The 14,132-nt window shown below is 33.5% G+C and overlaps 1 protein-coding gene across 2 annotated transcripts in view; it reads right to left on the bottom strand.

Annotated features, from left to right (window-relative positions):
- Nucleotides 1-2,067: 2,067 nt before the first annotated feature.
- LOC143251850 (WD repeat-containing protein 19-like) overlaps nt 2,068-14,132 on the bottom strand; it is a 122,385-nt gene continuing 110,320 nt past the window's right edge. For both annotated transcript variants that reach the window (XM_076503125.1, XM_076503126.1), the window contains 4 exons: nt 12,907-13,057; nt 10,348-10,471; nt 5,790-5,866; nt 2,068-3,769 (listed from right to left, as the gene is read on the bottom strand). In XM_076503125.1, the coding sequence (XP_076359240.1) occupies nt 3,661-3,769; nt 5,790-5,866; nt 10,348-10,471; nt 12,907-13,057 (461 nt within the window). In that variant the 3' untranslated portion in view covers nt 2,068-3,660. The remainder of the gene's footprint in view (nt 3,770-5,789; nt 5,867-10,347; nt 10,472-12,906; nt 13,058-14,132) is intronic.

Here is a 14,132-nt window from a genome sequence, read left to right as displayed (position 1 = left end):
TTTCCGATTTACATAGTACATATACGATACGTATTAATAAAATATTCAAATGGCCTCCGATATTTTCACAGGGTAGGCCCACCAAACCTCATTGGATAACACAATCAACAACATTCCTGGAGTCCTCCACTTATAAATTATATGTCTGTCAGTATATATTTAAATTCTTCTGTGTGTATAAAACCAATCATGACATTAATTTACTATAAGTATGCTCTTCAAACAAATTTATTGAAGATCAGTAGATAATGAATGGAATTTGTGCTCTTCACAAAAAACAATGAAGCATCAGCTATTACTACTACTTTACATAACTAATGAGGTACGTACACCATGACACTTAACATCAGTGTGGATTTCAGATTCACATAACTAATGAGGTACGTACACCATGACACTTAACATCAGTGTGGATTTCAGATTCACATAACTAATGAGGTACGTACACCATGACACTTAACATCAGTGTGGATTTCAGATTCACATAACTAACGAGGTGCGTACACCATGACACTTCACATCAGTGTGGATTTCAGATTCACATAACTAATAAGGTGCGTACACCATGACACTTAACATCAGTGTGGATTTCAGATTCACATAACGAATGAGGTACGTACACCATGACACTTAACATCAGTGTGGATTTCAGATTCACATAACTAATGAGGTACGTACACCATGACACTTAACATCAGTGTGGATTTCAGATTCACATAACTAACGAGGTGCGTACACCATGACACTTAACATCAGTGTGGATTTCAGATTCACATAACTAATGAGGTGCGTACACCATGACACTTAACATCAGTGTGGATTTCAGATTCACATAACTAATGAGGTGCGTACACCATGACACTTAACATCAGTGTGGATTTCAGATTCACATAACTAATGAGGTGCGTACACCATGACACTTAACATCAGTGTGGATTTCAGATTCACATAACTAATGAGGTGCGTACACCATGACACTTAACATCAGTGTGGATTTCAGATTCACATAACTAATGAGGTGCGTACACCATGACACTTAACATCAGTGTGGATTTCAGATTCACATAACTAATGAGGTGCGTACACCATGACACTTAACATCAGTGTGGATTTCAGATTCACATAACTAATGAGGTGCGTACACCATGACACTTAACATCAGTGTGGATTTCAGATTCACATAACGAATGAGGTACGTACACCATGACACTTAACATCAGTGTGGATTTCAGATTCACATAACTAATGAGGTGCGTACACCATGACACTTAACATCAGTGTGGATTTCAGATTCACATAACTAATGAGGTGCGTACACCATGACACTTAACATCAGTGTGGATTTCAGAAAATTAAAAGAATATTAATTCTCCAAGATTTAAATTGTATTTTATTATACGTACATTACTGCCAAATAAATCATCTCATATCGACCACTTGAAAACAGTGAAATGTATTTTATTATATCTACATTACTGAAAAATAAATCATCTCGTATCGACCACTTGAAAACAGTGAAATGTATTTTATTATATGTACATTACTGACAAATAAATCATCTCGTATCGACCACTTGAAAACAGTGAAATGTTTTGTTCTTCAATCAATTCAGGACAAAAACAAAAACTATACTCAATGTTAAATTTTATCAGCAAAAATTCTGCATTGAAAACCCACCACAACAAAGATTTGTTTTCAGTATATTAATGAAATACTGACTACAGAATTTTACTTTCACTATAACATTCCTGTAACCCATACAAACACAGTTTAAATTAGAAAAGTGTTTTCATGTTAAAAATGAAAGTTTTTTATACCATCAACCTGCTAGGTTTAGGATGCCATTACATTCATTACATTGTCAGTTACGTTTTGGAAAGTGCATAGATTATTACAATAGATCACAGCTTTTTATATCTCTCTATATATAATATATATTTTTATATATATTATATAATTATAATAAAACATGAAAATAATTGTGTTAAATTTAAAGATTGGGAACTGAATAGTGGACTCATTTACCACTAGTAAATGTATATATACATCCAGAGTAAAGAAAATTCCTCGATATTAAAATATATTTTTATTATTTCATATTTTCATCAGTAGAATGTAAATTGTGCACAAACAGAACTTCTGGTGTATATAAACGAAATTATTTAGAAATGTAATTGGAAAAACAAATAAATATAGGTTAGACTAAAGACTAGACATTTATGGTGAATGTAAACTACAACTGTTTATATCATTGTATGACTTTCAGTCTTTTAATCTAGATTAACAATCGGACTTCAGTCTTTATGATTCAATTGAACTAATACCTCAGTTTGAAGCGTGTCTTTTGGTAAGAATATACAACCATGTCTGAAGACATCACGTTTCTCATGTGAAAAAATACAGAAGCAATAACAAGTATGAAAGTGAATTATGTCACAAACGTTGCCTGAGTGACCTTTGTAAAGAAGGACAATAAAAATAAACAAGTTTCATCTAAAGTAAGGACTGTAAACCCATAACTAGAAGATTCAAAAATCTAGTGTTAACATTAGGTGTAAATTACTACTTGTTTGCCAAAACTACATATTTAAAAGGTAAATTACTACTTGTAATTAGTGTCACATGGCCAAAACAATGATACTTATAATTAGTGTCAAGTGGCCAAAACAATGACACTTATAATTAGTGTGGCCAAAACAATGATACTTATAATTAGTGGCCAAAACAATGACACTTATAATTAGTGTCAAGTGGCCAAAACAATGACACTTATAATTAGTGTCACATGGCCAAAACAATGACACTTATAATTAGTGTCACATGCCAAAACAATGATACTTATAATCAGTGTCACATGGCCAAAACAAAACAATGACACAATGACCATATAATTATTGTTTTCTTTTCAGTGAGTTACAAATTTCTTCATATTTTGAGACTTTAAAACATCATTATTAGTTTTGTTTTTATGTTCTTAACATAATGCTAAATTTAAGAAAGTCTTATCACCAAGACAATAGCATGTACTGAACAGTAGTTTCCAACCTTGGTCAACAGGGACATTTCAGCTGACCAGCAAGACAGTTAAATGAATATGTTTTAAAAGCACAGCTAGCTACTGAAGAATGTTTTTTTTTACACTGTAGCTTTAAAATTATTAAAACATTAATTACTACTGTATGAGTTAGTGTGGCAACAGAAACCACTGCCCTCACACACTGTTCTGCTTTGTACATAATAACCGCTACTACAGTACACATACAAGGAAACAAAACTTGGATTAACTTCTTATATAAAGTATCAGTTTACATAGGACTTTTATCTTCAGATTATGTAATAATAAACTGAAATAAAACAACAAAAATTGTTTGATGAATAACCTCAGTAAACACATTTCATATGAACACTGTTCACAACCACAGTATGTTATTATATGCACACAGAACATATACAGAACACGCACATCTTTTTAAAATAACATCATAAATAAAACACAAAATCGTATATTTTAATAACACACCACAACACTGCTTCATCACACCAAGTCGTGGAGTTAAAATGATATGCTGAGGACGACAACAGTTATATTGTACAACAGATTTTCTCAAGAATGTGTTCAAAAGGGACAATAAAAAACAAACTCTGACGGTGTGAATCACGTTAATCTTCTCCGGTGTGCAGAAAACGTCCAATGTCTTCAATCTTTGTCAAGTTTTCACTCTTCACTTTGTCTTTGCACATGGGACAACATTCTTCAGTACCTAATAGTCTAGTGGAGTAAATTATACTAGGATATGTTTCTTAATTCATTACTTACCTAATAATGCACCAAACTTAAGTCAATATCATTTAATAACAAAATACCACTATAAAAATCTGTATGATCACTGTTTTCACACTTCTGAGACTGTTAATAGCCTCCTAATGTATATAATATATTTACACACAACTCTCCTGTGACTGCTGATACCCTCCTATTTCATATAATATTTTCACACACAACCTTCTCTTGACTGCTGATACCCTCCTAGTTCATATAATATATTTATATACAGTGATGTTGAGAAAACCCACTCATAGAGAAATATATATGTAAATACGGCTTGTTTGGGTTGAGAAAATATTTTACATAGAAGAGCGAACAACGTTTCGACCTTCTTTGGTCATTGTCAGGTTCACAAAGAAAGAGGTAACTGACTGGAAGCTGACCACATGTTTGAAAGGGGTTGTGCAACTGAGTGTCGGAACGTAAAGGGTGGTGTTAGATGTTTGAATATATAATTTTGTCTTATTATATTAATATAGGTATAAAGGCGTTCCTTTATATTGGTTTATTTTGGGTTTAAGTTGTTGTATAAGTAAGGCTTCTTTAATTTTGCGTTTGTTTATGTTTGTTTCTTTATTTAGTATTTGAGTGTTTTCTATGGTTATGTTGTGTTTATTTGACTTGCAGTGTTCAAAACGTGTGAAGGTGACTTTTATGTTCTTTGAATCTGTTTCCATTTTCTACTTGTTTCTCCAATATAGAAGTCGTGGCAGTTATCACATTGTATTTTATAAATAATGTTGGTGTGGTGTTTGTCAGTGTAGTTTTTACATAGTATATACCTCAGTTTTGTGCCTGGTTTTTGAATAAATATGGTATGAACTGGAATGTCATATTTTGTTACTAGTTTTTGCCAAATGTTGGTTATTTGTCTGCTGATGTCAGGAATATATGGTATACAGCAGTATATGGTTTTGTGATTTTTTTTATTTGTGAGATATATTTACTTTTGTTGGTTGATTTTGCTTTATGTTTAGGTGTGTGCGTATAATCTTTTCTACGGTTTGTGGAGGAAACTTATTGATGTTGATGAAGTATTGTTTTATTTTGTCTAATTCATCGTTAATTTTATCTGGTGAGCATAGTTTTATGGCTGTGTTTATTTGGTTTCTTAGTATGCTGAGTTTTTGTTTTGTTTCATGTGCTGAGTCCCAAGGAATGTATAGTCCAGTACGGGTGATTTTTCGGTGGATTTCTGTATTGAATTGTATGTCGGTTCTTGTAATTTTGAGGTTAAGAAATGATATTTGATTGCTTTTATCCTGTTCACATGTGAAGTTAATGTTGGGATGTATAGAGTTAATGTGATTGAAAAAATTAAGTGTGTGTTCTGTAGATGTGAATCCCGCAACCGTGTCATCTACATATCTGTACCAGTATAGTGGTGGATGTAATGCTGTGTTAATTGCTTTGTTCTCAACTTACTTCTGCTAATTGGATGAAAATTAGGTTTTCACCTGTGTGTTGTGTTGTTTGTAGTATTTTCCAAATTGGCTGAGGGAAATTGAATTAAAGCTGGTATAAACGTAGACTATAACTCAACTTAGAAGTAATTAATTTTAGAGGGTCAATCACAGAAAGGTACAGAAAAAAAACAGAATCACTTAGTTAACATGGGAACCAGTTCTTCACACTATTTTTGCTCTGTACCTCAGTCAGAAATGATCAGAATTTGGTGGAACTTGGCCAACATATAAAGAATATTATTTCTAACTGTTATACAACCTCCACAAAAAATAGTGAATGCTTGTAAATAAATTTGTTTTTATAAAAATACAAGTTAAATATGCTATACATTATCTTATTAGTTTAGGTATTAACTGAATACAGTGTTTGAGTTGGTGAATTGATTTTGTTATAATTAACACTGATGGACTTATAAATAATGTTTACAGCAATTGGTCATCATCAAATAATTTATGTGAATCATGAGTACTGACCAACTTTCACAAGACATACTTACTTAACAAATTCTGAGTATAATCCAGGAAACTGACACTGTGGACAGGCTGTCAAATCCTCTTTCAGAATATGTCGACCCTGAATAAAAGCAAGGTTTAAAAATTTATTGATATACCAGTTTTATCTATTGATATACCAGTTTTATCTATTGATATTCCAGTTTTATCTATTGATATTCCAGTTTTATCTATTGATATACCAGTTTTATCTACTGATATTCCAGTTTTATCTATTGATATACCAGTTTTATCTACTGATATACTAGTTTTACACCCACAAGTCAGAATGTTGTAAAAATCAAATAGCTTACTAATATTCAGTATGAACATGCTACATTAAACAACCAAATCGTAAGTGAAACACTTCTTATGTTTGATTACACAGGGTGGGTCAAAATTATAATTCCTAAAAGTTAGGATATGTTATTGTTGTTTATAAGATATGTTTTACATAATTAAATTATCAATTATACACAAGTCAATAATGGACTTACGTCGAATTTTATTTTCATATAAAACAACTTAACTTCTACTCACAAACTAAAATTACAACCTTTTACAAACAAGTGTAATTTGCCAAAATTGAGTTTAAAGTTTGTCAATTACCCCAAGTTCACTAATAAAGCACTTACCAAACACTTTACAACCGATAGAGCAGTACTTACCAAACACTTTACAACCTTTAGAGCAGAACTTACCAAACAATTTTGAACCTTTAGAGCAGAACTTACCAAACAATTTAACCTATAGAGCAGAAACTACCAAAGAATTTTGAACCTTTAGACCAGAACTTACCAAACAATTTCACCTTTAGAGCAGTACTTACCAAACAATTTCTATGAAGTGTGATATTTTATATTAAAAATACAAATACACTGTTACCCTGTGGAGAACAGTAAAAATAATCATGGTAAGTGTGTTATTTTATGGCAAGTGATACAAGTAAAGTTTACTTCTGGCATTTCAGTAAGACAACAAGTGCAAACTTACAACAACCATTTAAAAAAGAATGTTGTTATGACAGCCTGGACAAGTAAGGTGTGGTTCTTGTATTTCTGGTAGATAACAAGGGCAAATAGGTACACAGAAAGGAATGTTGTTATGACAGCCTGGACAAGTAAGGTGTGGTTCTTGTATTTCTGGTAGATAATAAGGGCAAATAGGTACACAGAAAGGAATGTTGTTATGACAGCCTGGACAAGTAAGGTGTGGTTCTTGTATTTCTAGTAGATAATAAGGGGAAATAGGTACACAGAAAAGAATGTTGTTATGACAGCCTGGACAAGTAAGGTGTGGTTCTTGTATTTCTAGTAGATAATAAGGGCAAATAGGTACACAGAAAAGAATGTTGTTATGACAGCCTGAACAAGTAAGCTCTGTTTCTGGTTTTTGTGAAGTATAACAAAGACAAACTTACTGTAATCACACAGAAAGGAATGTTGTTACGACAGTCTGGACAAGTAAAGTGTGGTTCTTGTATTTCTGGTAGATAATAAGGGCAAATAGGTACACAGAAAGGAATCTTGTTATGACAGCCTGGAGAAGTAAGGTGTGGTTCTTGTATTTCTGGAAGATAATAAGGGGAAATAGGTACACAGAAAGGAATGTTGTTTCGACAGCCTGGACAAGTAAAGTGTGGTTCTTGTATTTCTGGTAGATAATAAGGGGAAATAGGTACACAGAAAGAAATGTTGTTTCGACAGCCTGGACAAGTAAAGTGTGGTTCTTGTATTTCTGGTAGATAATAAGGGCAAATAGGTAAACAGAAAGGAATCTTGTTATGACAGCCTGGACAAGTAAGGTGTGGTTCTTGTATTTCTGGTAGATAATAAGGGCAAATAGGTACACAGAAAAGAATGTTATTATGATAGCCTGGACAAGTAAGGTGTGGTTCTTGTATTTCTGGTAGATAATAAGGGGAAATAGGTACACAGAAAGAAATGTTGTTACGACAGTCTGGACAAGTAAAGTGTGGTTCTTGTATTTCTGGTAGATAATAAGGGCAAATAGGTACACAGAAAGGAATGTTGTTATGACAGCCTGGACAAGTAAGGTGTGGTTCTTGTATTTCTGGAAGATAATAAGGGCAAATAGGTACACAGAAAAGAATGTTGTTATGATAGCCTGGACAAGTAAGGTGTGGTTCTTGTATTTCTGGTAGATAATAAGGGGAAATAGGTACACAGAAAAGAATGTTGTTACGACAGTCTGGACAGGTAAGCTCTGTTTCTGGTTTTTGTGAAGTATAACAAAGACAAACTTACTGTAATCACACAGAAAGGAATGTTGTTACGACAGTCTGGACAAGTAAAGTGTGGTTCTTGTATTTCTGGTAGATAATAAGGGCAAATAGGTAAACAGAAAGGAATCTTGTTATGACAGCCTGGACAAGTAAGGTGTGGTTCTTGTATTTCTGGTAGATAATAAGGGCAAATAGGTACACAGAAAAGAATGTTATTATGATAGCCTGGACAAGTAAGGTGTGGTTCTTGTATTTCTGGTAGATAATAAGGGGAAATAGGTACACAGAAAGAAATGTTGTTACGACAGTCTGGACAAGTAAAGTGTGGTTCTTGTATTTCTGGTAGATAATAAGGGCAAATAGGTACACAGAAAGGAATGTTGTTATGACAGCCTGGACAAGTAAGGTGTGGTTCTTGTATTTCTGGAAGATAATAAGGGCAAATAGGTACACAGAAAAGAATGTTGTTATGATAGCCTGGACAAGTAAGGTGTGGTTCTTGTATTTCTGGTAGATAATAAGGGGAAATAGGTACACAGAAAAGAATGTTGTTACGACAGTCTGGACAGGTAAGCTCTGTTTCTGGTTTTTGTGAAGTATAACAAAGACAAACTTACTGTAATCACACAGAAAGGAATGTTGTTACGACAGTCTGGACAAGTAAAGTGTGGTTCTTGTATTTCTGGTAGATAATAAGGGCAAATAGGTACACAGAAAGGAATCTTGTTATGACAGCCTGGACAAGTAAGGTGTGGTTCTTGTATTTCTGGTAGATAATAAGGGGAAATAGGTACACAGAAAGAAATGTTGTTTCGACAGCCTGGACAAGTAAAGTGTGGTTCTTGTATTTCTGGTAGATAATAAGGGCAAATAGGTAAACAGAAAGGAATGTTGTTACGACAGTCTGGACAAGTAAGGTGTGGTTCTTGTATTTCTGGTAGATAATAAGGGCAAATAGGTACACAGAAAGGAATGTTGTTATGACAGCCTGGACAAGTAAGGTGTGGTTCTTGTATTTCTGGAAGATAATAAGGGGAAATAGGTACACAGAAAGGAATGTTGTTTCGACAGCCTGGACAAGTAAAGTGTGGTTCTTGTATTTCTGGTAGATAATAAGGGCAAATAGGTACACAGAAAGGAATGTTGTTATGACAGCCTAAACAAGTAAGGTGTGGTTCTTGTATTTCTGGTAGATAATAAGGGCAAATAGGTACACAGAAAAGAATGTTGTTATGATAGCCTGGACAAGTAAGGTGTGGTTCTTGTATTTCTGGTAGATAATAAGGGGAAATAGGTAAACAGAAAGGAATGTTGTTACGACAGTCTGGACAAGTAAGGTGTGGTTCTTGTATTTCTGGTAGATAATAAGGGCAAATAGGTACACAGAAAGGAATGTTGTTATGACAGCCTGGACAAGTAAGGTGTGGTTCTTGTATTTCTGGAAGATAATAAGGGCAAATAGGTACACAGAAAAGAATGTTGTTATGATAGCCTGGACAAGTAAGGTGTGGTTCTTGTATTTCTGGTAGATAATAAGGGGAAATAGGTACACAGAAAGGAATGTTGTTTCGACAGCCTGGACAAGTAAAGTGTGGTTCTTGTATTTCTGGTAGATAATAAGGGCAAATAGGTACACAGAAAGGAATGTTGTTATGACAGCCTGGACAAGTAAGGTGTGGTTCTTGTATTTCTGGTGGATAATAAGGGCAAATAGGTACACAGAAAAGAATGTTGTTATGATAGCCTGGACAAGTAAGGTGTGGTTCTTGTATTTCTGGTAGATAATAAGGGGAAATAGGTACACAGAAAAGAATGTTGTTATGACAGCCTGAACAAGTAAGGTGTGGTTCTTGTATTTCTGGTAGATAATAAGGGCAAATAGGTAAACAGAAAAGAATGTTGTTATGATAGCCTGGACAAGTAAGGTGTGGTTCTTGTATTTCTGGTAGATAATAAGGGGAAATAGGTACACAGAAAAGAATGTTGTTATGACAGCCTAGACAAGTAAGGTGTGGTTCTTGTATTTCTGGTAGATAATAAGGGCAAATAGGTACACAGAAAGGAATGTTGTTATGACAGCCTGGACAAGTAAGGTGTGGTTCTGGTTTTTGTGAAGTATAACAAAGACAAACTTACTGTAATCACACAGAAAGGAATGTTGTTACGACAGTCTGGACAAGTAAGGTCTGGTTCTGGTTTTTGTGAAGTATAACAAAGACAAACTTACTGTAATCACACAGAAAGGAATGTTGTTACGACAGTCTGGACAGGTAAGGTCTGGTTCTGGTTTTTGTGAAGTATAACAAAGACAAACTTACTGTAATCACACAGAAAGGAATGTTGTTACGACAGTCTGGACAGGTAAGCTCTGTTTCTGGTATTTCTGATCCACAATATGGACACGGACTGTTAGGTTCTTCTTCTTCTATTTTTTGGGGTTTTCTAAAATTCAGAAAATATCTTAATCATACTTGTTTCTTAACCAACAATCATGTCCAGATACTCACTTCTGTCCTGTGTATTCAGTTAGAACCCTTCTTTGAACTATTTCAGGAAGTACACACAAAATATTGTCCAGTTATCTAACTGCTTAACTTAAGAGGTACACCCATCACTTGTTATTTCTTTTTACAAAACTGATGATTGTTCAACAAAATATAATTACTGGAAACAAAAAGATGTTAATTAACCACTTAACAGGATTCTATGTGTTTTTCTCAATGTAAAGAGGATTCTATGTGTTTTTCTCAATGTATTTTTATGAAAATAAATTAAAAGTGTGTGAACATTTATCATACTATATTAAAATGTACAAATAATACCTCAGAATTATACAAATAATTTAAATGTGTCACATACCTTCGCCCTTTAAATACAGGAATACACATCTTACAATATTTTATAACATTTGAGAGCTAAATTCAGAATTTAATCAAAGAACTTATGACAATAAAATGTCGCCTCAGGGTGTAGTTTGTAATTACAATTATTATAGAAGTCTTTTATTTTAGAAGGAAATATCAAGCAGTATTTCAATCTTAACTTCTCCATGTCACATGATGTGTCTACGTTTCAAATTCTCCTTATGTTTAGTTTTTATAGCTTCTTCACCACTTATGTGGTGAACAATAGTTTAGCGGTTTGATTGTATACAGTGATAAGAACAGATGACGCTCAGAACATTAAAATCTTTTAAACTCATTTAGAGCTTAATTAGAATGACAGTTTGATTTTGTACATTCCATTTTACTTAAATATGCATTATTTATATTTTAAATGTTTACTGGTTTTGTGGGTGGGGTGGACATAAGTTACACAATGGGCTATCCATTCTATACCTAACCATGGGCATCAAAACCTAGTTTCTAGTATTACAACATTCTATACCTAACCATGGGCATCAAAACCTAGTTTCTTGCATTAAAACATTCTATACCTAACCATGGTCATCAAAACCCAGTTTCTAGCATTACAACATTCTATACCTAACCATGGTCATCAAAACCTAGTTTCTAGCATTACAACATTCTATACCTAACCATGGTCATCAAAACCTAGTTTCTAGCATTACAACATTCTATACCTAACCATGGTCATCAAATCCTAGTTTCTAGCATTACAACATTCTATACCTAACCATGGTCATCAAAACCTGGTTTCTAGCATTACAACATTCTATACCTAACCATGGTCATCAAAACCTAGTTTCTAGCATTACAACATTCTATACCTAACCATGGTCATCAAATCCTAGTTTCTAGCATTACAACATTCTATACCTAACCATGGTCATCAAAACCTAGTTTCTAGCATTACAACATTCTATACCTAACCATGGTCATCAAAACCTAGTTTCTAGCATTACAACATTCTATATCTAACCATGGTCATCAAAACCCAGTTTCTAGCATTACAACATTCTATACCTAACCATGGGCATCAAAACCCAGTTTCTAGCATTACAACATTCTATACCTAACCATGGTCATCAAAACCCAGTTTCTAGCATAAAAAGTCTGCAGCCATACCATTTCAACACTGGGATAGGAAGATATGATAAAGCTTAGGTAACGATCATGTATAGAAACACAGCAAGGGGGTCTAGTGACATTTACTAATGTGTTCCCACGTGGCATGTTGTATAACACAGTTAAATGAACACTACATTATACAATTAAAAATAAATTATATATGTTAAGATAAACAGTCAATAGCTCAAAATGTGACAAAAATTGAATACTGACAGAAAATGAAAACATGCCCATTGTATCTTATAATTTTCAAAATTCCATTTCACTGTGTATTGATGAAACAGATACAGTTAGGGTTAGAGAAGAAAAAATATATGATTTGAAACTTCTAAAAGTAACCTAGAAGGTTCTACAGGGTAAGCAAACAAAATAAGTACCATCTAAAATAAAGTATTTTTATTTTTAATGTAAAGAAATCATTTTGAAAATTAACACAAAATTTTATGATAAATTCTTTATTAGAAATTTTGATTTTTCATGTAGAACAGACTAACAATGTTTACTAAAAGATAACATTCCCTGAATTCAGAGTTCTGGTATGTAAACAAATCATGAAAAATGATCAACTCAGAGAAAGAGATGTTCAACTATTTCTATACTGAAACACAAACTATGTAGGCATACCTTACAATAGCTTCAACTCAGAGACAGAGATGTTCAACTATTTCTATACTGAAACACAAACTATGTAAACATACCTTACAATAGCTTCAACTCAGAGACAGAGATGTTCAACTATTTCTATACTGAAACACAAACTATGTAAACATACCTTACAATAGCTTCAACTCAGAGAAAGAGATGTTCAACTATTTCTATACTGAAACACAAACTATGTAAACATACCTTACAATAGCTTCAATTTTCTTCTTGTATTTCTGGTCTATTTCATTTCTGTACTCTGGCCTCATAAGCATAGCAGCAAAACCAAATGAAGATTTTTTCAACCCTGCTCGATGGCATTCTATGACCGTTGATGTTAATATTGGAACAACATCTACAATAAATTATAGTAAAATATATAGAACACTATGACAGCCAATGTTAATACATGAGCAACATCCACAATAAATTATAGTTAAATATATGGCACAACACAACTTTACTGATTCATTCATACCAGATAACAGTTCAACACAACTTTACTGATTCATTCGTACCAGATAGCAGTTCAACAACACAACTTTACTGATTCATTCGTACCAGATAACAGTTCAACAACACAACTTTACTGATTCATTCGTACCAGATAACAGTTCAACACAACTTTACTACTGATTCATTCGTACCAGATAACAGTTCAACAACACAACTTTACTGATTCATTCGTACCAGATAGCAGTTCAACAACACAACTTTACTGATTCATTCGTACCAGATAGCAGTTCAACAACACTACTTTACTGATTCATTCGTACCAGATAACAGTTCAACAACACAACTTTACTGATTCATTCGTACCAGATAACAGTTCAACACAACTTTACTACTGATTCATTCGTACCAGATAACAGTTCAACAACACAACTTTACTGATTCATTCGTACCAGATAACAGTTCAACAACACTACTGATTCATTCATACTAGATAACAGTTCAACAACACAACTTTACTGATTCATTCATACCAGATAGCAGTTCAACAACACAACTTTACTGATTCATTCGTACCAGATAACAGTTCAACAACACAACTTTACTGATTCATTCGTACCAGATAACAGTTCAACAACACAACTTTACTGATTCATTCGTACCAGATAGCAGTTCAACAACACAACTTTACTGATTCATTCGTACCAGATAGCAGTTCAACAACACAACTTTACTGATTCATTCATACCAGATAGCAGTTCAACAACACAACTTTACTGATTCATTCGTACCAGATAGCAGTTCAACAACACAACTTTACTGATTCATTCGTACCAGATAGCAGTTCAACAACACAACTTTACTGATTCATTCGTACCAGATAGCAGTTCAACAACACAACTTTACTGATTCATTCATACCAGATAACAGTTCAACAACACTACTGATTCATTCATACTAGATAACAGTTCAACAAC

The sequence above is a fragment of the Tachypleus tridentatus genome, chromosome 6 (genome assembly GCF_004210375.1).
Source record: "Tachypleus tridentatus isolate NWPU-2018 chromosome 6, ASM421037v1, whole genome shotgun sequence".
NCBI lineage: Eukaryota > Metazoa > Arthropoda > Merostomata > Xiphosura > Limulidae > Tachypleus > Tachypleus tridentatus.
This window is presented reverse-complemented; position numbering and strand designations above follow the sequence as displayed.